Source organism: Pseudophryne corroboree, chromosome 7 (assembly GCF_028390025.1).
Source record: "Pseudophryne corroboree isolate aPseCor3 chromosome 7, aPseCor3.hap2, whole genome shotgun sequence".
NCBI lineage: Eukaryota > Metazoa > Chordata > Amphibia > Anura > Myobatrachidae > Pseudophryne > Pseudophryne corroboree.
In genome coordinates, this window is record NC_086450.1 from 493,992,559 (window position 1) to 494,020,438 (window position 27,880).

The following is a 27,880-nucleotide window of genomic DNA, read 5'->3' on the forward strand; positions in this document are numbered from 1 at the left end:
TTTATTATATAAAATAATACACAGTTCTGGAGTCAGACTCCTGTTTATAGACCGTGGTACATATAATTCATCAAGGATCAGTGTAGTGTTTGTCCTGGAGTATATGACTCCTTTTCGCAGAAAAATGACAATTAATTACAATTAGAATTTGTAATTTCAAAATTGGAAGATACAATCACTGACAACAAAAAAAACCCAGTAACAATATTAATGTGTCAAAAATTGTGTGAAAGTTAACGAAATTCAAAAATCAAAACATATAATGAAATAAAACAAATGTCACTGTTATTGAGAGTCCAAAAGCAACGCGTTTCACTGAGGTGTCCTCTGCTTCTTCAGGCAGGTGGATAGTGAGTGAGAAGTTGCTGCTATGTATGCCTAAGTGATTGTAAGTTGGGGGCAGATGCAAAAAAGCCTTTGGAGAGAGATAAAGTGGAGATAGATAAAGTACCAACCAACCATATCCTGTAATGTTTCAAAAACATTCTGTAACATGGCAGTTATGAAGTGATTGGCTATATTTTCTCTCTCCCTGGCTTAGTACATAGACCCCTTTTTATTAGTTATGCAGGTAAAACTAGGAGATGACTGATCAACGAATATTCTTCATATGGCTCTGCTAATTAGAAAAGCATTAGTAAGCTGGTAACAAATAGAATATTATATATCTGTAATAGCACCGCTATGTACCATATTAGTGGAGCATCAGCTAACTGAAAGTGAATATAATATTAGGCGTGCATGTGGCAGGAGAAAAGAAAAGAAGAGATTTATGGCAATGATTGTGTTGAAACAGTCTCAGTATAATACAGTATGGGGAACGTTATAAAATGTGTCAGTAATATCACAGTCATTCTTAGTAGAGGGATCACTTGTTAGGAAGCACAACAAGGCCCACTGTATGTCCGGAGCAAGTATGTACAGATCCAAGCCAAAGCATAGGCAAACGCAGGGGGGGGTTTCCGGACGCACGGAAACCCCCATCCTCTTGTCAAGTGGCTAAAATTATGACAACAATAGCAATGGTATATAATATGATTACCAGAAATGCTGCCAGATCATGCAGTTTAAGAGACAGAGCAGAGCTGCTGCACATGCCCAGTGTGGCAGATTCTTCTACCAAGTTTTCTGTGTGTGTGGATCTGAGAATCAGTGCACTGGACCGGAGAGTAGCTACCAGGAAGAAGAGACAGGAACCTTACCAAGAGGTGGGAGAATGCGTGCTTAGAAAGTTCTATTATGTTTGTGTATTTATTTCTTATGGTATGCTTAACCTTTTCCTGACCACTTATCTTATTTATATGATTTAAACATGTTCGATACAGCCTATACTATAGACAATCTATAGTTTGAAATATTAATACTGTATTTAACATAGTATCCAGCATATAAAAAGACCATTGTTTACTTTAATGTCCATGGTCGTTACTGGGTTCTTCTACCGCTCCCCCAGACTCCCGCTCTTGCTCTAATGCTCCGCTCAGTGGGAGATTGTGGATTGCATTTGGAAACACCCCTCTAGAAATCCTGCGTTTGCCACTGCAAAGACTCAGGGGCCTTTTTATCACAATCAACATTTTTAATACAGCTATGATGAGAACATATAAAGTCCCAAAGCATAAATGTATATTTTCACTTGAATTTCTCTTGTCGGGATACAGACTCTGACGAGGGAACATCCAGGCAAAAAGTTGGAAGCACAGTAACAGTTATTGATGAGTGCTGGCCCAATGGAGAGGGATCCGTGTTCCCTCTCCGGTAAAAAAAAATATGTGATAGAGTAGCTCATAGGGAGATATCCGATTACCCGCGGTACATTACAGCGGGTAATGATATCGCCCGGGGCTATCCTATTAGCCCTGATAATCTGTGGTTTGTCTGGGATTCTGATACCTGCCTCAGTGCCGGCTCCCCTCCTGACAGCTCCATCACAGCTCCCCTCCAACTCCTGACAGCTCCGGCTCCGTTGTAAGAGCCCCCATCTGGCTGGGGAACTCAGGGTGGATGCGAGTCACATGGCTGAGCGCCAGCTTCCAGCCGCCGTCCCTGCAGTCCCCTGCTGCTGCTGCTGCGGCGGCTGGCGTGTACCAGAGACCATGCACCAGAGAAAATTCAGCATCCTCTAGTTTAGTGTTTCCCAGCCTTCGTCCCCAAGGCACACTCACAGTCCATGTTTTGTGGATATCCATGTTTGAGCACAGATGGCTACAGATGGAGCCTGGCTAATCTAGCCTTCCCTGTTGTGCCTAGGTGCACCAAGGTTTATTAGCATAAGCCTTTCATCTATTGTTCTGCAATACAATACAGAGAGAACAATACAGCAGGGGATTAAGTCCGACAGCACTGGCTCAGTATACTATTAAAGCGATAGATGAGCAGGGCGCCATCTGTAAATCAAAATCACTGAGGTACTCATTAAAATACTGGTGTAGAAGTACAGCTATCCTTAAAACCTGGAGCATTAGAACCGAGGAAACACTGCTCAATGGTTGAAGCGTGTGTTTGAGAATAGGAAATCATAAGTACTGCTTTTGGTCAATGTGTTTTGTAGTGTATTACATTTATTGTACTAGGGAGTTTTAAATCTTTGGTTTTATGTAAAAACCTTGGGTGTGTTTTGACCTTTATGGGTTGTTGTATACTTGGTGCATTTGGGATCTGACATATATATCATTATTTCTAGTTACTTGTCTGGTTTAAATGATAAGACAAATATAAACTTATATTTGTCACTTTGTATTAAAAGCTTCCTTTAGACTTTCCAAAGCTTGTTCCATTGTTATTTTCCTCCAGTCCTCTGGCAACACAGTTGGCTTTGCTTTATATTCTTCAGCAAATTGCTGGTTAAAGTGCACAAAAACATATTTCCAGTAATCAGAGGACTTGATGCTGGCGTCGGGTTGGATGGCCCAGTCTGGGTAATATGTACGATACTTTTTGTAAGGTTGAAACTTTCCAAGGGTATCCAAATTTTTAAATCCTGACTGTGATACAACAAGAGTAGAACATATGTCGGTGATAAGAGTGTCCTTTTTATACCATAGACATCTTCCCAATCCCTGAGGTCTGTGGACAGAGGCGGAATGCTCCTTGTGATCACCTCCTGCATTCTCGCAAGGGACTTTACAGAACGGACACTGATGATTGCATCCAATCACCTTCTTACACAGCTCATCCTGAGGCTTCAGTGTGACCCTGGATAGTACAGTCTCAATGTCCAGTGATCCCACCTCTGACAGGATCTGAACTTGTATGCTGGGCAGATAGTAGAAAATGTCCTGAGAGAACTGGCCAACATTTGTGTTATTATGGAAAGTGATCACTTTCATATCATTCTGGGAAATAACTAATTTTTCCTTGAATAATTCACAGAACTTCTTCAAAAATGTTGACAGTGTTTCCATGTTTGAATATTGTTCACTTGTAAGGACCTCTTGGATTTTTTCAGTGATCACCCTTAAAATGTTTTCTTGTAAAGCCCTCAAAGCCTCTCGACTCTGGTATTTTGCTGCAATGTACTGAAATATCCAGTCTCTTAAAAATCTCTCATATGAATTAATGTATGTCACATAGGTTTGGAATGAGTTTTCCTTCAGTAGCTTCTCCAGCACAGCTCTCTGGAAATGACTTCTGCTGCTAAACGTTGTACTATCACAGCTGTGTAATATCTCATCCAAGATTTTCTCCCCGAGATGCCTCAGAATATACTCGGTCAGTGCTGGTTTCAGGCATAGTGTGCAGAATATTTCTGCTCTGTTCTGACACTCGTCTTTCTCCTGAAATACATTTCTAAATGTGGAAAAATATTGAGGTCTTAACTTTTGTAGACAGATCTTTGGGTCATTTTCTTGGATATAAGTATCATGCATTTTCTGGAAATTCAGAGATGCTCTTCCAAGGATTAGAAGCTTAATGTCCAGCACAAACTGTGGGGAAAAATGCAGCTTTTTACAGCTTTTTTCCTCTAATTTATCATTAATCATGTGTAGTAATTCCTGGCAGTAAGTGTCCTTATAGTCATCACGGGACATTACTTTCTCTATGGCATATATATTACATGTATATAACAAAGACGCCGCAAGGTCTCCAACCTTATCATAGTTTTCTACACTAATATAAGCTGGATTGCATTTCAGTGAGTTCCATGTACTGAATTTTCCCCAAGAGACATCAATGTACTTTTTATCCATCTTAAACTCTCTGCCTCTATAATCTTCTAAACTAGTCATTTTAGACAGGATTTCATTTATCCACCCACCCTTATCATTCATGTCCTCTCTCAGCAGACGGAGCATTGGCTGGTCAACGTTACATTTCGGTAACTCCTCCATCTGTAAGTCACACAGTGTGTTCTCCCACATTGCCTCAAATTCCTCCTTCACTTCCAGGTCCCCAAGCTTACGGTTCCTCTCTCTGTAGCTTCTCAGAAGATCTGTGATTTTTGTTTCAATCTTCTTCTGAAATGTGTTCTGAATATCTTGTAACTTGAACTTGGCTTTCTGAATAGAAACAGCTTCATTGACCTTGCTGAGCGCGTTCCTTTGTAGTTCTTGTTTTAGGAATGTTATACTTCTGAAGAAATCTTCTCTGTATCTTTCTATGAGATGAATATTATCAGATTTATTCTCAAAGTATTGTCCCAGCAGTTCCCCCATTTTTGCTTCTTCATGATTTAGCAGCTGTTGGAGAGCGTCCCTATACTGAGCGCAGGTTTCTGTATCCAGCCTATCAGCAGACTGGTTCCTAATACTGGTCTCTGTGCTCATCACCCAGCTGTGTATGGATTTGGTGAATTCCCATTCCCACATTGAGTATTGTGCAGCCAGCTTGTTATAGGCTTCTGCTACCAGACTGTTCCTAAAGCTGAAGATAAACTTCTCATGTTTAACTGCCTTCCATAGACTTTCTATCCATGTAATAAACTCAGGGATCCGGCATTGCTTGTGATCAGATTTAAAAAATTCAAATAAATACTTTTTTAGTTCATGGACATTTTCACTGTACCCAAAATTTACCGGAGCCATTGGTGGGACCCCCTGCCACAGTCCAGGAATGTACCAGGTGTGTCTCTCTAGGTCATAGTCCATCACATCACTGAAAGCTTCAATTCCACTTATCTTCTCCATTTCAGCAGCGACTTTAGTCATTTCATTCAACTGTTCCAGAAGTTTCTTCCGGTCTCTCATGTTCTTCTGATGAGCTGACACATCGCTCACGTTCTGATGTACAAACTGGCAGTTGGGCTTCTTCCCAATTTCTGTCATCCTAAGAAATGCATGGACCACAATTTGTAAAATATCTGTCATCTCTGATGCATTTTCTGTGGCCATATTGACGATGGTGATGTCACTCAACCCAACCACTAGTGTGGCCAGCTCATTGTCATGTTCATAACTGCCCTCCAGAGAAGCCAACTCAGAAGCTTTCAGACCTTCAGTGTCAATCACCAGAATGAAGTCACAGCCCAGCTCCTCCTGGAAGGTCTCCTTCACCTTTATTAGGGTCATGAAGGCTCCTCGTGTGCATCGCCCACTGGCTACCGGGAACTGTAACCCAAACATGGTATTCAGAAGTGTGGATTTCCCCGTACTCTGTACTCCCAGCACAGTTATTACTCTCATTCTACAGTGTCCTCCTGTATTAGTGTCCAGCTCAGTCAGGACATCAGTTATCCACCGCAGGGGGATGTTGGAGGCATCTCCATCAATCAGCTCCAACGGGAACCCATCCAGAAGAAGATCAGCAGCAATTCCTGGGAGTTTTGTAAATTGTTTTTGGATTTCAGCAATTATTTTCTCATTAACTATTGCACGTTCAGCCTCATAAACCTGCCCCAGCTCACGTAGGAAATGTTCAACCCCTAATGAGCTGTCAGAGATTTTCTGGTCTAGTTGCTTTAATTTTTTTGGATTATTTGATGTGTTCTTACATTTCTCCTCATATTCAGACTGCAGGATAGAAACATTATTTCTTGCAATTGAATCCAGCTCAAATTTCATCCATTTCAAAAAATAATGTTTTTCTGCTTGAGACAAATCGGTAATTGCATTAATAAATAATGAGATGTCATCGGAAATGCCGTGTTTGTTCTGTTCGATGAGCATTGAGTTACGTTGCTGTATAAGTTCACTTCTATATTCCTGTGCATCTTTCCCGCCTTGTTTCATCATTCTGCAAAGTTCTTTGTCTATTTTTGACAATTGTTTCCACAGATCTCCCTGTAATTTCAGAGTTTGGGTCTTATACTCGGCCACATCATGTATTGCAGAGGTAATGTTCCTGGCATAGTCACTTGCAGTCTGACATGCAGACACGTTCTCATCTACACAAATATAATCTCCGTGGATCTCATCTTTAACATTAACCAAACTTCTTTTCTGACAATTATTTAAAACACTTTTCATCGTGTTTTGTATCTTTCTCACAAGTGCTGCATCGTTATCGGTGCTGCACTTTCTTATTACATTTGGTTTTTTTATTTTTAGCTGTGACATTAGATTGTTTATGCGTTTTGATGTCTCTGTAGTTACTGTTTTCCCAGGACTTGGAGTAAGAATTAGATAATACTCAGTGTCTGTGTTACTGCAGGTGGATAATAGTCTGTATTCTCTATCAATGATACGCTCAATAAACACAAACACAGCCGATGAGACTCTGGTCAGAAACGTGAACTGTTCCCAGCTGGACGCCAGGTCACCACGTAGGTTAGTCACTGTGATTGGCTCTGGGAAGACGTCAGACTTACCACTAGGAAAATACCAGGAAATTTCCACAAGTCCATCAGATATTTTCCTCTCACTGTTTCCTCCTTCCATATCTTCATATATGAAGAAGTTGTGATGTTGTTGTGGTGGATTAAGGACTTGATTCAGGATTTTAGATTTGGATAGTTTGTTTTTCCCCAGTTTTACAAAGGAGAAGATCGGCATGGAAATATTCACAACATTGTCTTCTCTGAACCCTTTACTGTCAGCCAATGACTGAGGTCTCCATCTCTTCACAATGTCCCTCATTGCCCACAGCATGAAGGTGCATTCAGGTCCACCACCAGCAGGGAGCAGCAGAGGGACAGCAAACTGGCACATGGACATTTTTGATACAATCTCTTGCTGTAGAAAACTCTCTGAGCAATGCAGGACAGCGCACACCACGTCCAGGGGGTGGATATTTGGAGTTGAATCCTCAGTTTCAGTGAATGATAAATTATCTTCTTCACTTTCATCTGGATCTGAGTTAGAAGAAAGTTTTTCAAACTGAGCATTTATTGCAGTTCTGTTCAATGCCATTATCTTCCATATAAAGTGCCAGGGAATCTCTTTTATTTTCTGCAGTTTAACATCATCCAGATTCTCTGAGCCAATCTTTAGGACATCCTGTAGGGTCAGCAATGAAATGGTTGGGTGTTTTAAATCTACAATCTCCAGAAATGTACGAAAAGTCTGTTCTTTGTCTGTGAATAGAAAAAAATCCATGTTAGAGTATACTGACATTGTTATAAAAAATATATACTGTATATGTACTGTACATAATTCATTTTTCGTTACTCATATTCAAAAGTGTACATCATTATTTTCAACTCTATGCACCTTAGTAATTGGTGACCTATCATGACCCATTAGCTATGCCTTTACCTTTTATAAAACCAAAAATATTAATAACAACACAGTAGCGCACACAGGGGGCAGTTTCTGGTTACCCAGGCAGAAACCCCCCCAGATGGGCAAAATTATTTTTTGCAGAGACAGAGACAGCTCTGTCTCCGTCTCATTTTAAACCGCTGCTACTGCAGAGAGATCTGACCTTCAGAGCCCTGTGCACATGGAGGAGCTCCATGGACTTCTTCATGAGGTTGTGGCCAACAGCCACCTCTTCAAAGCCCTGGGTATGTCTGCCTGTGTTTTTGATGTTGTACTGTATGATATGTACAGTATGTACGCAGAATGGTATGTATGTATATGCAAGGGGTGTGTGAGATAGATATATATATATATATATATATATATAAAAACACCCCTTTAGATGGGTTTCCTGGGTAATGGTGTGTAGTTCTCTTGGTATTAGTGCCTCCACCCAAATCTTGTCATAATGTGCTCTTCTTGGGGAGTGTTCAGTGTTGAGTAACACAAACTGAAGCTTGTTTGTTGAATTGCAGGAGTGATGGCAGAGGTAAGACACAAACCATGAGAGTATTAGGATTGTGACAGTACCCCGCTCTTCAGGGGTGGACTCCAGACACCCGTCTTGAATCTTAGGGGAACTTCAAAGAATTTCATATGGAAAAACTGGAGAAGAACCTAAGACCTTTGTTGATGCCTCTTCTTCTTACGGAAACATCCAGATTTGACCAGAGAGAGTGAAATTTCTTGTAAAGAAAGAACTTTTTCAGGAAACATGGGACCTTCCAGGAAAGGAGTTGCATCATAAACTGTATCAAATTTAGAGTCTGAGTCCAAGTCTAGTGGAAGATAAGATACCAATATTCTTTAGGAGTAACTTCATCCATGTCGCACTGTGTATTAATGAGTTTAGAGCAACACAAGGAACTTGGAGTGGAATCAAAGGAAATATAACCAACTTTTAAATCAGCAGGCTGTTGCCTTTGAAATGTTTTTGAAGTTTTCCAATTCTTGGCATTCTTGAAATTTCTAATGTATTGGTTCATCAAGGCATTATCTTGCTCAGAAAGCGATGGATCAGAAAATGGAGCATCAATGTTCTGAAGACTGAGTGGAAGATGAGATTGGAGAACTAGTGCTGTTAGAATCTCCGCTAGAAGACAATGAAGTATATGCAAGCCCCAAGTCAAATGTTTCAACCACTTGGAAGTCCCTGATGCCCTGCTCTTGCTCAGGCAGTGATGCTGTGGGGGGAGTGCTCAATGAGCGGATCTTTGGCTGATTGTAAAGATATCTCAGATGTTCTCAAGCAGAAATTGTCTTCGAAGCAAATTCCTGTTGAACCACTTCAAGGAAAGCAGAAGTTGTGGTCTCTGAACTTGAAGATGATGAAACAGAAACACAGGCAGACTGAAGTCTATTTTCAGAACTAGGTGATGGAAGTCCTTTACTGGGACAAACTGACAAAAGTTCTTTACTCGAACCAATGGAAGGAACCGGTTTGAGTCCAGATGAGCTTGAACTGACTGAAACTGGCTGAGTGGATGAACAGGTAGGACTGGATTTTATCCGAGGATATTTGGATCAGCTGGAACTGAAGGAGGCTGGTCCAGACATATGGACAGAGCCGGATTGAGTCTGAATGAGCTGGAACCGGAGGAATTCCTAGACCCACGGAGAGAACCAGATTGGGTCTGGAGACAGTTGAATCAGCTGGAACTGAAGGAGGCTGGTCCGGACAAATAGTTGGAGCTGTATTGAGTCCGCACAAGCTTGTACTGGCTGGAACCACAAGAATCCCTGGATCCATGAATGGAACCGGATTGGGTCTGGAGACAGTTGAATCAGCTGGAACTGAAGGAGACTGGTCCAGACAATTAATGGAACCTAATTGAGTCTGGATGAGCTTGAATCGCCTGGAATCGGAGGAATCCCTGGACCCACAGATGGAACCAGATTGGATCTGGAGACAGTTGAATCAGCTGGAGCAGAAGGAGACTGGTCTGGACAAATGGACGGAACCAGATTCAGTCAAAAAGAGCTTGAACTGGCTGGAACCGTAGAAATCCCCGGACCCACGGACGGAACCAGATTGGGTCTGGAGACAGTTGAATCAGCTGGAACTGAAGGATGCTGGTCCAGACAAATGGATGGAACCGGTTTGAGTCCAGACAAGCTTGAACCAGCTGGAAAAAGAGGAATACCTAGACCCACGGATGGGACCAGATTGAGTCCAGAGATAATAGAATTGGTTGGGACTGAAGGAGGTAGATTCCAGCTGGAACTAGAAGGAGTAGAATCTAGGTGTTCAGATGGCCCATCCTGGACCTGAACCATGCTGGATGCCAACGTAGTGGCGTGCTCCGAAGATGGCAAACAGGAGTTCGTAACTGCATCTGTAGTACAAAAAATTCTGCCTGGGAACTTGTCTCTGGATACTTATCTTTGGGCTGAAACTCTGGTGACCCCTCCTGGGGTTGACAAACCAGAAACCTCTCTTAGGGTTGGTATTTCCAGCACCCCTCCTGGGGTTAACAGATCAGAAGAAGACTCATATGCCCCTTCTTGAGCCTGAACATCGGATACCCTTCCTGGGGTCGGCAAATCAGATGCCTCCTCAGAGTCTGCAAATTCTAACACCACACCTTTAGGTGCAGAAAAAGCCTCCACTTCTTGGGCTGCAGAAACAGACACCCCTCCTTAGGCTGCAGAAATAGACGCCCCTCCTTGGGCTGCAGAAACAGATGCGCCTCCTTGGGCTGCAGAAACAGATGCCCCTCCTTGGGCTGCAGAAACAGACACCTCTGTGACTTTAATAGGTTTAAACATTCTTTCCTGGATATTCAACTTGGAATAGGTTCTTTTAATCGCAGGACCCCAGTCATAAATTTGAGTCTCTTTTTGAGAAGCCTTCTTGACACCCCCGTCAGAAGTAATAGGAATGGACTCTGTAGATGGCTTGCGAATAGTGCAATTCTTAATTAAATCATACCTCCCAACTGTCTCGATTTTCGCGGGACAGTCCCGTTTTTTGGGACTGTCCTGCTGTCCCACCCACAGGCCGCAGTGTCCCGAGATGGGAGGGTGGACAGTGGGAGGCTTCTGCACTCGCTGCTCTGCTTAGCAAGCACACAGCGTCTATTCAGTAAAGAGAGGGACTGGGGGCATGCCAGCAGCTCACAGAGCGCTAGTTATGCCCCCTTTAGTAATGGTAAATGGGAGCGTGACTCGCGATTGTGGCACTGCTGTGAGGCCACGGACCCTTTTGTTTTAGGCCACGCCACATTTCCTGCAGCGGGCCCGCTACGCACGCCATGGGTCCCGCTTTTCTTCGCTGACAAATTGGGAGGTATGGATTAAATGACCAGAATTTCAACAGTAAAGACAGAGGTAAAGCTCCCTACGCCACTGGCATTCAGCTTCAGAGAGCTTTGGCTGTGGATAGCTCCAGTGCTTAAAGTGGTCCTAGAAAGGTGGTGGAACTCACCCCCCTCCCCACAGCGCCCATGCAACAAAGGTATTGCGCGCCGTAGGCGCGCATGCAAAAAAGGGGCATGGTCTCAAAAAGAAAGGGGCGTGGTCGCACAATAGTAATAATGCCCACAGTAATAGCACCCCATAATACACATAATGTCCACAGCAGTAGAGCCTCTTATACAATGCCCACAGTAGTAGTGCTCCTTATGCAATGTCCACTGTAGTGGTAGTGCCCACAGTGGTAGTGCCCCTTATATAGAGCCCATAGTAGTGGTGCCCCTTATGCAATGCCCGCAATAGTAGTACCCCTTATGTCCCCAGGAGTGATGCCCCTTATGAAGTGCCCCTTTTACAATGCCATCATTAGTAGTGCCCCCAGTAGTAATGCCCTTAATGGTAATGCCCCTGTGTAGTATTGCCCCAGTAGTAATGTTGCCTGAACTAATGCCCCCAGTCATTTAGCCCCCTGTAGTTTAGCCTCAGTAGTTATGCCCCCAGTGGTAATGCCCCTGCAGTTATGACCCCATTAGTTTACCCCCCTTTTGTTTAGCCTCCCAGTGGTAATGCCCCCAGTAGTTTGCCCCTTGTAGTTTAGCCACCAGTAGTAATGCCCCCCTGTAGTTTGCCCCCTTGTAGTTTAGCCCCTGTAGTTTGCCCCTTGTGTTTAGCCACCAGTAGTAATGCCCACAGTAGTAATGCCCCTGTAGTTACGCCCCCAGTAGTATTGCCCCTGTAGTTACGCCCCCAGTAGTATTGCCCCTGTAGTTATGCACCCAGTAGTAATGCCCTCCTGTAGTTTGCCCCCAGTAGTTAGCCCCCTTGTAGCTTGCCCCCAGTAGTTTGCCCCCTTGTAGTTTGCCCCTTGTAGTTTAGCCACCAGTAGTAATGCCCACAGTAGTAATGCCCCTGTAGTTACGCCCCCAGTAGTATTGCCCCTGTAGTTATGCACCCAGTAGTAATGCCCTCCTGTAGTTTGCCCCCAGTAGTTAGCCCCCTTGTAGCTTGCCCCCAGTAGTTTGCCCCCTTGTAGTTTGCCCCCAGTAATAATGCCCCAATAGTTTGCCCCCAGTAGATGCCCCCAGTAGTAATGTCCCCCAGTACTTTGCCCCCAGTAGTAATGTCCCCCAGTAGTTTGAACCAGTAGTAATTACCCCCAGTAGTTTTCCCCCAGTAGATGCCCCCCCAGTAGTAATGACCCCCAGTAGTTTGCCCCAGTAGATGCCCCCCCAGTAGATGCGCCCCTACACAAATTAAAAACAAACAAACAAACACAACATACTATACTCACCAAGCCCCGCTCCGTGTCCAGCCGCTGCAGTCCTCTGGGCATCCGCTCCTCGGCACTATGGGAGAGACGTCATGACGTCTCTCCCATAGCACACACTGACAAAGCTGGGAGCTGGAGCTCAGTACTGAGCTCCTGCCTCCAGCTCTCGCTGTGCAGGGAGACAGGCACCCGCTGGTAACACAATCTCTGCGGGCGCCCGTCATCTCCCTGCGGCACCAGCACACATCGGGTTAGGTGAGTCGGAGGAGGCGGAACTGCGTTCCGTCTCCAAGTGGAACTGACGGAACACAGTTCCGCCCCGTTCCGGCTCACTTTAACCCCTGAATAGCTCCCATGTATACCTTTTCTTTGCACAGTGGAAAAGACTTTCATAACTGGATGGGACATAGGCTCATTTGAGTCGGCAGTATTCCTGAGGAGTTCCGACATCACAGAAAGAATGCTCGTCAAAAGATCTTGTAGCTGTATTAACATCTGATCAAGAATACGCAGTTGGTCAGGAGTCTGAGTACATCTGGAGAAGTTCTACTACAAACACCGTGCCAGTTGATGCTGAGCTGCCTTCAACTGGGACACATCAGTCCGTATTCCTGCGTTCCCTGACGAATCCATTGGTCAGTGCTTACTGTCAGATTCCGAGAAACTGTTAGACCCGGACTAGGGTTTGTACCAGGGAAAGAACTCTGGAGCCTTGGTGTAAAGCAAGGTGGTTTATTATAACTTCCCCGCATACACGTTATGGCAAAGGATGAACACAAAAGCCCCCTACACACTGGGCGTACCAATGATATGTCGCCCAACGATACTATCGATGGTCGATTTTGCCAACACACTGGACGATATCGATGGTCAATTTGGACGATATAAAAGTACATTACATATATATCATCCAAATTGACTTGCATGTTTAAACGACGATAGATCAACGATGAACGATCGCAGGGACGCGCATCGTTCATCGTTGGTGCATACACACTGAGCGATATGAACGATTTATATCGCCCATACACATCGCCCAGTGTGTAGGGCCCTTTAGACAATAAGATATTTTTCTCTAGCATCCATAAGGGATATTGGGGACAGATTAGTACGATGGGGTATAGACGAGTCCAAAGGAGCCAGTGCACTTTAAAGTTCTTCCACTGGGTGTGCTGGCTCCTCCCCTCTATGCCACCTCCTACAGCCAGTATAGAAAAAAGTGCCCTCAGGAGAGGATGCACACTCTGCAAGCTCCAGAGTTTTTCTTCAGTTTCTTTTAAAAAGTTTTATTTCTTTCGGTATGCTACATACCTGCACCGTGGGAGTTAGGGGAGGGGCGGTCACCGGCCTCTTGAGGTGCAGAGCCGCTTTCCCGCTGCAGGACCACCGTCCTGAGGGGCTGTTTGTTCAGCGGGGCATGGCGCCTTAGCTGTCGCAGCCGCAGCATGCCGCACACCCTTAACGCTGCCTGAAGGTGATCATCGGTAGTGAGTACCAACCGGGGGCCCCGCTAGGGGGGTCCCATGGTTTACCGTATGGCTGAAGTGCTGGTGAGGCGTACGGGTCCCTCCTGGAGGGGGACCCGCTAGAGCCCCTGCATGTGACTGGCTGATATTGTTGAACCCAGCATTTATGTGAGGTTGCACACATAGGGAGACATGGCCGTATAAATATACATCAGTAGCTCCGGCGTCATGGTGGAGGGCGGAGCTACATGAGAGCGGGCTCAGCGGCATTTTGGCGCCTTCCTCTGCATAGCTGCAGCAGCAGCTTCAAGGAGAGCCGCTGTATTAGTGCACAATAGCAATCCCTCTGATGGATTTTTCATATTACAGTCTCAGGCTGTCTCAGTCTCATCTTACAGGCTGACAGCCTCACTGGGGCTGTGCAGCGCTGGGAGCGCTGGGGTCCTCTCTCCTGTGTCTCCTCTCACATGCAATAGGCAGGCTTGCAATATATCAATATCAGGCTGTATTGTATGTGTATTATACCTGTTTTTCTGATTCACAATGGTAAAACAGAAGTCATGCAGTGTATGTAATACTAGATTCTCCCCTAGTTCATCTGGCTCCATATCATGTGAGCAATGTAGTCAGCCATCTCAGCATGCTGATATCAATGTGGGGGAGAGTCCAGAGCCCTCCTGGTTGAGGGCTATCAAAAGTATGATGTCTGATATGTCATCTCACCTCACTGCAAATGCAAATACTGTAAGACTCATGAACTGCAACAAGCAGTGGCAAGTCTAACTGCTAAACATCCTCCCTGTCCAGTACAGGTGCACAAAAATGTGCTCTGCCTGCACTCCTATCAGATACTGATGATGATATACAGGATGATGTGGTTCCCATAAGTGGGGATTCCACCCCTACCCAGGGTATTGAACCCCTCATATTGGCTATTTGGGATGTGTTAAAGCTCCCCCTGGAGGATGCTAATACTCAGCAGTCATGTTTCCTCCCACAAGACAAACTGACAGTCACATTTCCTGATTCCAATGAATTGGATGACTTATTTAAAATAGCCTGGAAAAATCCTGATAAAAAATATCAGGTGTCAAAAAGGTTTTTGCATACATTCCCCTTTGCCCCTGAAGGCAGAAAATTCTGGGAAGAATCTCCAGCATTAGACGTCTCAGTCTCTCGCCTTTCTAAAAAGGCGGTACTCCCAGCAGATAGGAAAATTGAGACCAGTCTGAAATCTATTTACATTGCTGCAGGCGTAGCACAAAGGCAGGTCATTGCAGGTTGCTGGATGACACATGCAATTCATTCCTGGGCTAATCAGATTAAAGAAGGTCTCTCGGGTGATATGACCTTAGCTAATACTGTTACCTTCCTGAATCACATTCAGGACACGGCAAGAGTTCTCTGTGACTCCCTTAAAGAGATTGCCAATATTAATGCTAGAACCACTGCTATGGCTGTGTTGGCGCGCAGAGCCATATGGTTGCGTCAGTGGATTGCTGATGCTGAATCCAAATGTAATGTGGAATCTCTTCCCTTCACAGGTGAATGGCTGTTTGGAAGTGAACTGGACGCATGGATTTCCAAAGCTACTGCCAGAAAATCCACGTTTCTCCCTTTGGGGGCCCCTCCTGCTAGACGTACCTACCCGGGACCGTCTACTCAGTCCTTTCAGTCCTACAGATTTTGATCTAGGGCCAGAGGGGCCTCCAACGCAGCTAGAGGCTCCAGGGGAAAACTTAAGAAAACAGCCGTCGTCAGATCTCAGGGCCAAAACTCCAGTTCTGCTTCTGCAAACACTTCAGCATGATGGTGCCAACCCACCCTGAGGGGATCTCGTGGTCGGAGCTTGGTTACATCACTTTAGCCACATCTGGGACAGTTCCTGCCATGATATTTGGGTAGAGGACGTTATCTCTCAGAGTTACAAGCTGGAGTTCGATGGCTTGCCTCCCCAACGATTTTTCAAATCAGGCTTACCAGCTTTGGAAAGTATGCGTGATACGCTACTACTGGCCATAAACAACTTGGTCCAGTCCCAGGTCATTGTTCCAGTGCCCCTGCTGCAACAAGGATAGAGTTACTACTCCAGTGTGTTCATAGTACCAAAACTAGACAGGTCTGTAAGACCCATTCTGTATCTGAAGTCCTTGAATCCTTACCTGAAGGTTTTCAAATTCAAGATGGAATCTTTGAGAGCGGTGATTGCAGGCCTGGAACAACAGCAATTCCTAGTGTCCCTGGATATCAAGGACGATTACCTGCATATCCCAATTTGGCCTCCTCATCAGGCCTATCTGGGGTTTGCCCTACTGAACGATCACTACCAGTTTCAGGCATTACCCTTCGGCTTGTCTAAAGCTCCGAGGGTGTTCACGAAGCTGATGGCAGAAATGATGTTTCAGCTCAGAGTCCAGGGGGTCAATATAATTCCATACCTGGACGATCTCCCGATAAAAGTGGACTCCAGGGAACTTCTCTTGCTCCATATAGATCGCACTATACAACTTCTGTCTCACCACAGGTGGATCCTCAATCTGCAGAAGTCCCACCTGGAACCATCTCAGCGGCTTCTGTTTCTGGGGATGCTACTGGATACTGTAGCACAGAAAGTGTTCCTCCCATAGGAAAAAGTGAGAACACTTCAAGAAATGGTTGCATGGTGCTTCAACCTGCTTGAGTCTTCATTCATATTTGCATAAAATTGTTGGGAAAGTTGGTGGCCTCATACAAGGCAATTTATTTCGAAAGGTTTCATGCCAGGCCGTTCCAATTGGAAATCCTGAACAAGTGGTCCGGTTCCCATTTTCAGATGCACCGTATGATTCGTCTGTCACCCAAGGCCAGGATTTCTCTCCTGTGGTGGCTACAGTCTTCCAACCTGTTGGAAGGTTGACACTTTGGGATTCAGGATTGGATACTCCGCACAACGGATGCAAGTCTAAGAGGATGGGAAGCTGTCACCCAGGGGGTGCAGTTCCAGGGCAGGTGGTCTGCCCAAGAGGCCCTACTTCCGATCAACATTCTGTTTCACCAGATCATCGACAGGTGGGGATACCCACACATCATACTAATCTGTTCCCCAATATCCCTTATGGAGGCCAGAGAAAATAGGATTTTGTATACCTACCGGTAAATCCTTTTCTCGTAGTCCATAAGGGATATTAGGCGTCTGCCTCTGTGCGGTGACTTTCTGCAGGTTCTCTGTTATGTGTTACCTGTTCAGCTATTGCTGTTTGTGTTGCCAGCCGTTGCTGGCCCAGTTATGTTTTGGTGTGCTGGTGTGTAAATCTCACCACACTTGTTGTTGTTAAGTTCCTTCTCTCAAGTATTTCATTCTCCTTCGGCACTGTGTTACCTATAACTGAGCTGTGGGAGGAGGCATAGAGGGGAGGAGCCAGCACACCCAGTGGAAGAAATTTAAAGTGCACTGCCTCCTTTGGACCCGTCTATACCCATCATACTAAACTGTTCCCCAATATCCCTTATGGACTACGAGAAAAGGATTTACCAGTAGGTATTCAAAATCCTATTTGCACAGAGTTCTTGAACAAAGATAGTAAAGGTACATTTTTTTAAACAAAGAAAAGCAAAACTCTTTTCTCTTCTGAAAACAATTTTTATCCATTTTTTATTTTTTTATCACATAATATATTCATCAGATTCAATTTTAACATAAATTAATTTGTATACAACATTAATAATGGCAGAAAGGAATTATAATAACTATTTTTGGATCTAAACATTTGCTTTTAAGCATGAGCAACCCGCTGTTTTAGAACACTTCTGGTTCCAGTTTAAACAAAATTAAAAATAATGTTTGTATACTGTAGATGTTTTTACTATAAAAGGGCCTCATCCCTGGCCATACACATACTTAAGAAAGTACAGAAATGTATAAAATGTGTGACATCATCAATACCGTTGAAAACAGTGTGACGCATCGGTTCTGGCTCTAAAAGACAGTCGGCACTGGACACTATGGTTCCCTCAATGCCTGGCAACATGGAATCCTACCACTGCAATGGCAGTACGGATGGTGTAATGGTTAGCATTACACCCCTCAGCTATGAGGTCATGGGTACGATTCCCACCATGGCCCTAAATAAATGTGTGGAGTTTGTGTATTCTCCCCGTGCTTGCATGGGTTTCCTCCAGGTACTCCGATTTCCTCCCACAATCAAAAAAATATACTGGTAGGTTAATTGGCTCCCAACAAAATTAACCCTAGTACGAATGTGTGTGCATGTAAAGCGCAACTGAAGAAACTGTTAATAAATAAATAATAAATAAATGTGCATGTGGTAGTGAATATTGGCCCTCATTCCGAGTTGTTCGCTCGCAAGGCGATTTTAGCAGAGTTACACACGCTAAGCCGCCGCCTACTGGGAGTGAATCTAAACTTCTTAAATGTGCGACCGATGTATGCGCATTATTGCGATCACAAACGAGTTAGCAGTTTTAGAGTAGCTTCAGACTTACTCTGCCTGTGCGATCAGTTCAGTGCTTTTCGGTCCCGGCTGACGTCATAAACACACCCAGCGTTCGCCCAAGCACTCCCACCGTTTCTCCGGACACGCCTGCGTTTTTTCCGGAAACGGTAGCGTTTCCAGCCACACGCCCCTAAAACGCCGTACATCCGCCCAGTAACACCCATTTCCTGTCAATCACAATGCGATCGCCGGAGCGACGAAAAAGCCGTGAGTAAAAATACTTTCTGCATAGTAAAGTTACTTGGCGCATGCGCAGTGCGAACATTGCGCATGCGCACTAAGAGAATTCTCACTGCGATGCGATGAAAATCTCCGAGCGAACAACTCGGAATGAGGGCCATAGATTATAAGCTCCACTGTGGCAGGTACTGATGTGAATTGCCAAATATTCTCTGTAAAGCGCTGCGGAATATGTCCGCTATATAAATAACTGGTAATAAATAATAATAAGGTAGTGTGAGACAGGGCCAGTGACATGTCACAGGTTTTCAGCAATCTGACTGTGTGGAAACCGGCGGTACACTCTATATCACATCTGTCGCATCCAGCCACCAGAGCTGTAACTAGAGTGGTGAGGATGGTGCTCAGCACACAGTGCATTTGCCCTGTGGGCACACCATCTGCATCCACCTGCGATCGCCTGCCTCCTTCACTCCTGGATGCACTGCTGCTAATAAACTTTACAGCGGGCAGAGCTGCAGTTGCCTGCCCCATGCGCTCCTCCCACTCCTCGTCTCCTGCAGTGACTGGGAGAGACTTCTACCGGGCTCAGGAGCTGTTCTGACTGCAGGGACTGGGAAAGACTTCGACCGGGCTCAGGACTGGACACAACAAAGGTAAGCAGCAGCATAGCTGCTCCAGGGGAATGATGAGAAGGAAGAATGAAGGGGAGGAGGAATGAGGTGGAGGGGCTCTACCTAGAATAATGTGCATAAGGGGCTCTACCTGGCATAATGTGTATATGGGGCTCTACTCTGGTGTAACATGTATAAGTGGCTCTACTGCGGTGTAATGTGTGTAAGGGGATCTACCATGGCATGATATGTATAAGGGGCTCTACTCTGGTGTAACATGTATAAGTGGCTCTATTGTGGTGTAATGTGTGTAAGGGGCTCTACCATGGCATAATGTGTATAAGGGGCTGAGCATGCTTGAGATCTTGCAAGCCTCACAAGATCTCCTATGCAGTCCAGAGTCGACAGATGCCGCAGCCAGGGACAGATCTGTCCCTGGCTGTGGTGTATGGGCAATGCCGCCTGCGGCTGTTGAAATTGATAGCTGCAGGTATGAGAACGGTCAATGCCACGCACATCAGCATTCTATCTTGTAGATAGCAGGGCTGATATAGATAGAGGCGCATACCTCTGAGTACTGTGTTTTAAAGTAAAATTCTTATTTTAAATCACATACAGGGAGAGATGTACTAAGCCATGGAGAAAGATAAAGTGGTAGAGAGAGATAAAGTAGCAGCCAATCAGATCCTAACTGCCATGTTACAGGCTCTGTTTGAGAAATGACAGTTAGGAGCTGATTGGCTGATAAATTATCTCTCTCCACTTCACTCTGGAAGGCTTAGTACATCTCCACAAATGTATTGATAGAAAAGTACTAATTGTAATTGTTGCTGTACTGTACAGTGTGTTGAGGTCAGCCATACAGTACATAACATGTCAGTGGTAGAGGGAATGATGGAATAAGTATTGGGCGTATTTTACTCCTTTTTGGTCACCCTTGTGCATTGAGCATTGGCTACTGTACCCTATTCTGCATGTGGCACTCTGGCCCATCAAGCTGCTGTATGGTACATCATCTCCAGCACCATCCTCCGAAAACCCAGCATTGCCCAGTTTCCAAAAGAGTGCACCTTTATGAAACCAGCAGCAGCAAACCTCCCAACATGTGGATCAGGGAAAGAGGGACTCACGTAACGAAGCCGCACGCGTGCAACCAAACAGGGGGTGTGGCCTGTGGAAAACGGGCATCACTTCAAGCCACGCCCACATTTCTGTCACTTAGTGGGCACGTCTAGTGCTCTGTGAGCTGTTGGCATGCCCCAAGTCCTTCTGTGTCCCGTGAATAGACACTGTGCACATGCCCACAGCGTCTGTTCACCGTTGCTCTGTTAAGCAGGGCAGCGAGTTACAGAAGCATCCCAATTGCCCCCGCCCCCATCACGGGATACTGCGTGTGGGACAGCGGGACCGTCCAAAAAGACGGGACTGTCCTGCGACAAATGGGACAGTTGGGAGGTATGCACCAGTTCTATGTATTTTGCTTTTGCATGTAGGGTAAATATTCGCTGCTTTTGCATGTATGTTGTAAATATGCACTGCTTTGCATGTACAAATACAGGCTAGTTTTATTGTTACACTGCAATTTAGATTTCAGTTTGGACACACCCCTCTGAAATATAAATCTTTCTGCACCTGTTACATCTGCCCCACCTGCAGTGCACATGGTTTTACAGTACACCGTACAATACCTCCCAAATGTCTTGATTTTGGCATGCACACAACATCTATTCACTGGGAGAGAGGGACAGGGTGTATGCCAGCAGCTCAAAGAGCACTTGGCATGTGAAAACCGGGGCTCGGCCCACGATCATGGCGCTTCCCGCAAAGCCATGCCTCCTTATGTGGTTCGGTGTCCCTCCTCCTGACTTTAAAAAATTGTGAGGCATGCTGTACTCTCTTTATATTTGATGAGGAAAAGTACAGAAACTTCTTTGCTCTTCACTGGAATTATTAAAATGAAACTTTTATGCAGTGGGGTATCTATAATGTGTGCAGTATATGTGGTGCAGACGGGCCCCTCGGGTCCAGGCGGGCAAACACTGTACATGCGGCATCCATTCCTGCAGTAGTCTCCTCTCCAGAGTCCATGGGTGCTACGACTTCCCTGCAAAATCACCAGGAAAATGGCGGGGGCGGCCATTTCCCCTAAGTTTTGTGCATGCACAGTAGGGGAAAATGTTTACTAGAGTACACGGAGCCCAGTGCTCAGGGCCGGTTCTACCCCTTGTGGCGCCCAGTGCGAAAGTTTCCACTGGCGCCCCCCCCCCCCCCCCCCCCCCCCGGTGGCAAAACAGTTAGTGTGTGGGGGGAGGGGGCGTGGCTTCATAGGGGAGGGGCGTGGCCAGTTATGCTCCCAGTAGCTGTGCCCGCCAGTTGATTTGCCCCTGTAGATATGCCCCCTCTTTATTTGCCCCCAGTAGTTGTGCCCCCTCTTTATTTGCCCCCAGTATTAGAACCTCCTCTTTATTTGCCCCCAGTAGTTGTGCCCCCTCTTTATTTGCCACAAGTATTTGTGCCTCCTCTTTATTTGTCCCCAGTAGTTGTGCCCCCTCTTTATGTGCCCCCAGTATTTGTGCCTCCTCTTTATTTGCCCCCAGTAGTTGTGCCCCCTCTTTATTTGCCCCCAGTATTTGTGCCTCCTCTTTATTTTCCCCCAGTAGTTGTGCCCCCTCTTTATTTGCCCCCTGTCGCTGTGCCCCCTATCGCCGCTTACAAACACACACACACACAAAATAATAAAAACAATACTTACCACTGCCCCGCTCCTGCTTCCCGACTGCTTCTTCTGCTTCAGTCTGGCCGCCCGCTCCTCTCCATGGGAGAGACGTCAATGACGTCTCTCCCATAGCGCCGCACAGACACTAGAGGTCAATAACGACCTCTAGTGTCTGTGCCTGGAGCCGGCTGTAGCGGACGTCCACACAGCCCACGGCGTCTGCAGCAGCCGTGGAGCGGGGTGCGGGCAGGCGGCGGTGCCTGCAGGGTGACTGCGGCCGCGCCCCCAGGCTGCAGCGCCCCGGGCAAAGGCACTGCTTGCCCGCACCAAGATCCGCTCCTGCCAGTGCTGACACTGAATACACTGACTGCGAGAAAGAGAAGGGGGGGCCTGGTTGAAGCAGGCCCCCTCCTCTCTTACTAAACCCTTGCTTTTATGTTAGTTATTTTTTAACGTACTGTAGTATTAAAATAATCTTTAATCAGCCTTTTCGCTCACTGGCTGGGTGAGTCTGGGTGAGTCTCCTTGTCAGTAGGTTGTAGGTCCTGTTTACTTTGTGGGATGGAAAAATATGTGTTTGTTGTTACATTTCCAGATATGTCCCTGCAGAATGTCTACATTTCACATACCGTATCAACATTATGTACAAGTGGACATTCTGCAGATTCCAGCATGTCCAAAGTCGACATTTCAACAATGAACAAACGGAATAATCACGCATACTGTAGTTACAACCTCAGCCCCCCTCCACCATCACTCATTTCTTTGGAGCGACACTGGATCTTCATTCAATGCAGGAGGTACCAGATACACATCCAGTGTTCTTTAGCTTCAATGGGATATGGAAGCAGTAGACCCACCACAATGCCCCTGTTAACTCTACGACACCAGACACAGCACCTCACCTTGGTTTGTGACTTTGATAATTGGACATTGGAGGACTGGCAACATGTGTGGTCCGATGAGTTATGGTTCCAGTTGTTTCAGGCTGATGGTAGGTTTCAGGTGTGGCGAGGAACCCATGGGGTCATGGACCCCAGATGTCAACATGGCACCATGCAAGCTGGTGGTGATTCCATAATGGTGTCGGGTGTGTACAGGTGGCATTGGTTGAGTCTGCTGGTTCACCTGTAGACATCTTTACCCGGTAACCAGCAACACTACATAGCAGTGCTTGGGGACCATTTGCAGCCCTTCATGGACCTCATGTACCCCCACAACTATGGAATATTCCAGCAGGTTTCTGCACCATCCCAAGTTGTACAGAATTGGTTTGGGGAGCATTCTGGAGAGTTCCAACGAATGGTGTGGCCACCAAGTTGACCTGCCATGGACACAACTGAACATTTATGTGATGTGGTGGAGAGGTCCATTCACATCCAAGATCCAGCACCTGCAAATATCAGGGAGCTGTGGGAGCTATCCAGATGACATGAGTCAACATCACTCCAGAGGTCTCCTGTCCATTTGTGGAAGCGATTCGATGTCAAGTTGTTGCACTTTGCCGGGCTATAGAGGGTCCTACATGATACTAGGCACCTATCCCATGGCCTTTGGCACTTCAGTGTACAATATAGCCACTGTCTAGTTCATCCACCCTGGTGGTAACAAATAGTGTAATATCGTTCTTAGTAGTGGAACTTAGTGGAACTTACTAGTGTAATTCCCAGCAAACCTTCCCCAGCATGACAGCAATTAGAGAACCACAAGTACCAGTATTCTCAGATATCAAGGGCCTATTGGCACATTTAGTTCCACTGTAAATAAACTATTAAAATAATTACAGTACACACACCGAAAGTTTAACACTTTATAAAAATGTTTTAAAAAAGCACGCTCACACTCCACATTTACTTACTCCTTAGATGTGCTCAGGAGACTTCTAAATGTAGTAGTCTAGTGTTTTGGTTAAAAAAAAATCCGCAGTGACCTGGCACATACCGGACCTGCTGTACAGTATGTATAGCGCAATACTCAAAATGACAGTTCCCATGTGGTTTCCTGTGCTACACAATGGTGAAGCACTGATTGGGTAAGAGCCAATCAGTGGATGCTGTTATAGAAACTTCCAGCTTTTACAAATTGTTGCACAGCGACCGCCTTCACTCAGAAATTGACGCTACCAGCTTAGGGAACGTGTCACGGATCATTGCGGAACGTGTTGCAGATGCATTTATGGTAAAGCCCCTATTTAGCCTAGGCTGGCATGGGAAAATTCAGGGGAAAAATTGCATGGAGTCCCACCAAAGACATAACCAGCCACGAACATCTGAGCCCAGCCTGGTACTGGAAAGTTGGTGGAAAAACTGGCATGGGGTCCCCCCATTTTTTCAGTAACCAGCACCAGGCTGAACCAGCTGGTGTGCTTACGCCATAGCAAAGAGACACAAATTATAAGATCCCCCTGACATTACATAAACCACCCCCCAAACTGATCAGCACAAGCCAGTAAAAAAAAAAAAAATGTAACAAAAAGATTATGGTTCCCTGCCTGTTGCAGCTGCTGCCAATCTAACCAATCAGCCCGTCACCATTTATTCCTATGGGAATGTCCTCCATTTAGAAATTGGCACACCTCATGAATTAAGTTAATGCACAATTTCCACCTTTACTCAGAAATTCACACACCACCATAGAGAAAAAAAAAGTATATTAAGTATTTATTTATTTCTTTATAGCAATTTCCTTTACGCAGTGGAACTGTAGTTCCACTGGGTTTATTATTATTATTATTATTATTATTATTATTATTATTATTATTATGTGTAAGGGTTTATTTTGAATTTTTTACTTTATTATGTATTTATTATTATTTTATATTTTATATTTTTATATTTTATTGCCCATTTATTATTATTATAATATTATTATTTGTATCTGTGTTTTATTGCCACTAGCTTTATGCATTTATCAGCTTTGCTTTATGAGTGGCTAATACTGTATCTGTTGACCACCGCCACATACAGTATATTCCTGAAATAGGAAACTACTGTATGGTGATTATAGCACTTATGGTAGGTGCATGGTAGGTGCATGATAATTTGGTTTACTGCATGTTCACATCTGTGATTGTTTACACTGTCTGTACGTGATTGTCTTCATCAGTGGAGCACTGGCCACTCAGTGGTTAAGCCAGGTATGGCATGGCGTAGACACTCTCGTGTTGACCCAAGGCTTCAACGCAAGTTTGACATGCCGCAACAAAGACGCCGGTTTGGCATCACTTGAGTAACAATGTATGAGGACACATCTGTACCTAAATAATGGTAACCAGTCCTTAGGTGGTTAAAAAGGTCAAACATATTGAAAAGAAAAACAGAGTATGTATGGTTGCAATGAAAAAAACCAGTCATATAATAACAGCAATAAACCATCCATACACAAGCCCTGGTGTACAGACCACATGTAATAAAAGAGAGCCTCACCACAGAGGCGGAACTGCAGGAGACAATGGAGACAGTTGCCGTCGGGCTCCAGCCCTGAAGGGGGCTCTTCCTCCATTGTTCCCCGCTCTGTGACTGGTTGCTGGAACAGAGGAGCCGCCAAGTGGAGTGATATCAGCATCAGTGGCGCTTCTGCTGCTCCGTGACCTCAGACCTGGAGTGAACTCTGCTCTGGTCACGGGCATGACATAAAGTCCGTCCATGACCCTGAGGATGAAGCTGAGTCACAGTGTGGGGAATGCAGGACGGAGACACTCTGTGACTGTGTGAACTATGGACGGGAGTCAGGCAGGGCCAGATGGTGCTGCAACTCCAGGCATCTCCCCCCACCCCCATTCCCCTCAAGAAAACAGGCCCACATGATCTGCTGGCAGAGTTCGCAAGAATTTTTTTTGCCCTGCCACAGGCTGACAGCTGCTGTGTGTTGTCTGTTGCCCGCCCACTGAAACTCCACTCCCCCCCACCTCAGTCGGCCCACCCGAGAGAACTCCATGAACTTCAAATAGAATAAGTTTGGGTCATCTACCGTAGCGTGGGTGCAGGACTGCAGGTATGTGGTCACTATGGGCCCGCACTGCCACCAGGGCCTGCCCCAATGCACCCTGTTATGCCATCAAACAGAACATGACTGCCTGGTCTTGTGGAAGGGACTGTGCTTGGTCACCGGCTATGACCCATCCACCCTCTTCCTATCCTCAAGCCTCAGACGAGCTGCACCCCTGATGACAACCAGAATAAGGACTACAATGGCTGTAAATTGATCCCAGCAGTGACAATGCAATATAGAAGATGTTTGCAAGCCAATGGAAGCAACTGCACCAGCATGCTTCAGGGAGCATGCCAACCAACAGGGACTATTTCCACTCGTCGGTGTCCATGACACTCATTCATAACCGACTTACGTCCTTGTGTAATCATGGGCGGTTAGTCATTTTGAAAATGCCTTACACTACACAACCAAATTCATAGTACTAGATTATATTGGATGCAATGCTGTCTCTACTTACAGAAATATGTTAGGAAATGAATCCTCATTTCTGTAAAAAAATATTTCCTTCAATAAAAATGTTCCTGTAACGTCATCAGTCTGTGATTATCGGTGCCTGTGATAAGAGAAGCAACTTACTTTCCGGTAAGTGTTGGGACGCATCAGCCAGTGCTGGGAACCTGGGCACCATGTTCTCTAGATGTTGGAGAAACGTCTCATAGACCGGTTCTCCCTTCTGTAGTATAATGCTGATCAGCTTCTCAGCTCTCTCTGCTGGGGTTACAGCCTCGTACACATCTTTATACTCCTGGGTAGTTATAAGGTGGAGAGCGTCCAGTTTATCACAAAAACTGTCCAAATTCTGTTCATTCAATTCCTCTATTTTGCAACTCAGATCTTTAATAATCTGAGACTCATCACTGGAGGAAGCCATTGCATCCTGCGTTTTACAGTCTGAAAATAAAAAGAAACACAGTGATTGGTCTATTCACATAGAATGATTTACTTGTGTTGATTAATAATCATGTTCATTTGTAATTGAGATCATGCACAGATTAGAAAAATAAATCCTTCCCTCATTAAGGATAGATTTTTAGCATTTTAAAAATTGACAGAAAATTGTGCTAATTGTTATCTGTAATGCAGGAATCTAAAGTAGTCGTTCTTCAAACAAGTTAGTGTAGCCACAGACCCAATAATTTCTCACTTGTTAGGCAGGAAAGATTTTATATTTTACACTAGCTGTTCTATCCGTTCTTCACACAGGAGTTTCTGATTTTCACGGTTGTACATATAAATGAGTGGTAATAATGTGTTAAATCTATAGAGATGTCAATTTGAGACATCTTAATGTAGGTAAATATTAATCCATGGTTCTTGGCGTTACCTGAGGAGCACCCGTAGCAGATACGGTAAAAAGTGACAGGATCATTTTTGTAGTTTATTAAATTGTACACATTGGAGGTGCAATCCAAATGTTGATCCGATTGGACGTTATTGTTCACGCAACGCAAGCCACGTATTGGTAATGAAGTCATTATGTCAACCCCATTTTCATCCCCTTTAGGGAGGTTTATTCAAATTCTAATTACGTAGTTTTCCTATTTCCCACCTGAAGAATATCTATGTTACATTTCAGCTTCCTAACATATCGGGAAGTAAGAGAATTGGTGATGAGTCAGTGAGTGAGTGAGTGAGTGAGGGCTTTCGCATTTATATACATATAGATTATATGCATTTCCAATTTTGCTAAATATATTGCATCTTCTTAACCACTTAACTGGTGATTTTATGAGTGAATTAGGTGAAATACATATACTTAATCTTATCCAAAATGATTAATTATTTTTTAAAGAAAAAAAAAGATTTTTTATATTTGTAAAAAAATAGTTTTCCACCCTAACATCGGAACATCAACAGGCACCATCAGAACATCTGAAATATTGAAAACATTGCGACCATCGCGACTTAAAAAGCCAGGACAGCCACCAGGTACACAGGGGTGGTTTGGGAGGTTAATTTACACTTCCCTAGCAGCTGCTATTGTCTGCAGCCACCGGGTGGGGGTCCTGCCGTGCTGACCGATCAGCAGTGATTGGTAGCATGGCTGGGTGCGGAAAG

General features: G+C 45.0%; 1 protein-coding gene across 1 annotated transcript; it reads right to left on the reverse strand.

The window, feature by feature from the left end:
• On the reverse strand, positions 1–27,880 carry LOC134945728 (interferon-induced very large GTPase 1-like). Its single transcript, XM_063935180.1, has 2 exons — positions 26,399–27,880; positions 1–7,450 (listed from the first exon to the last, which is right to left on the reverse strand). Exons 1-2 carry the CDS (start codon positions 26,691–26,693, stop codon positions 2,730–2,732), a joined length of 5,016 nt encoding a protein of 1,671 aa, XP_063791250.1. The 5' UTR covers positions 26,694–27,880; the 3' UTR covers positions 1–2,729.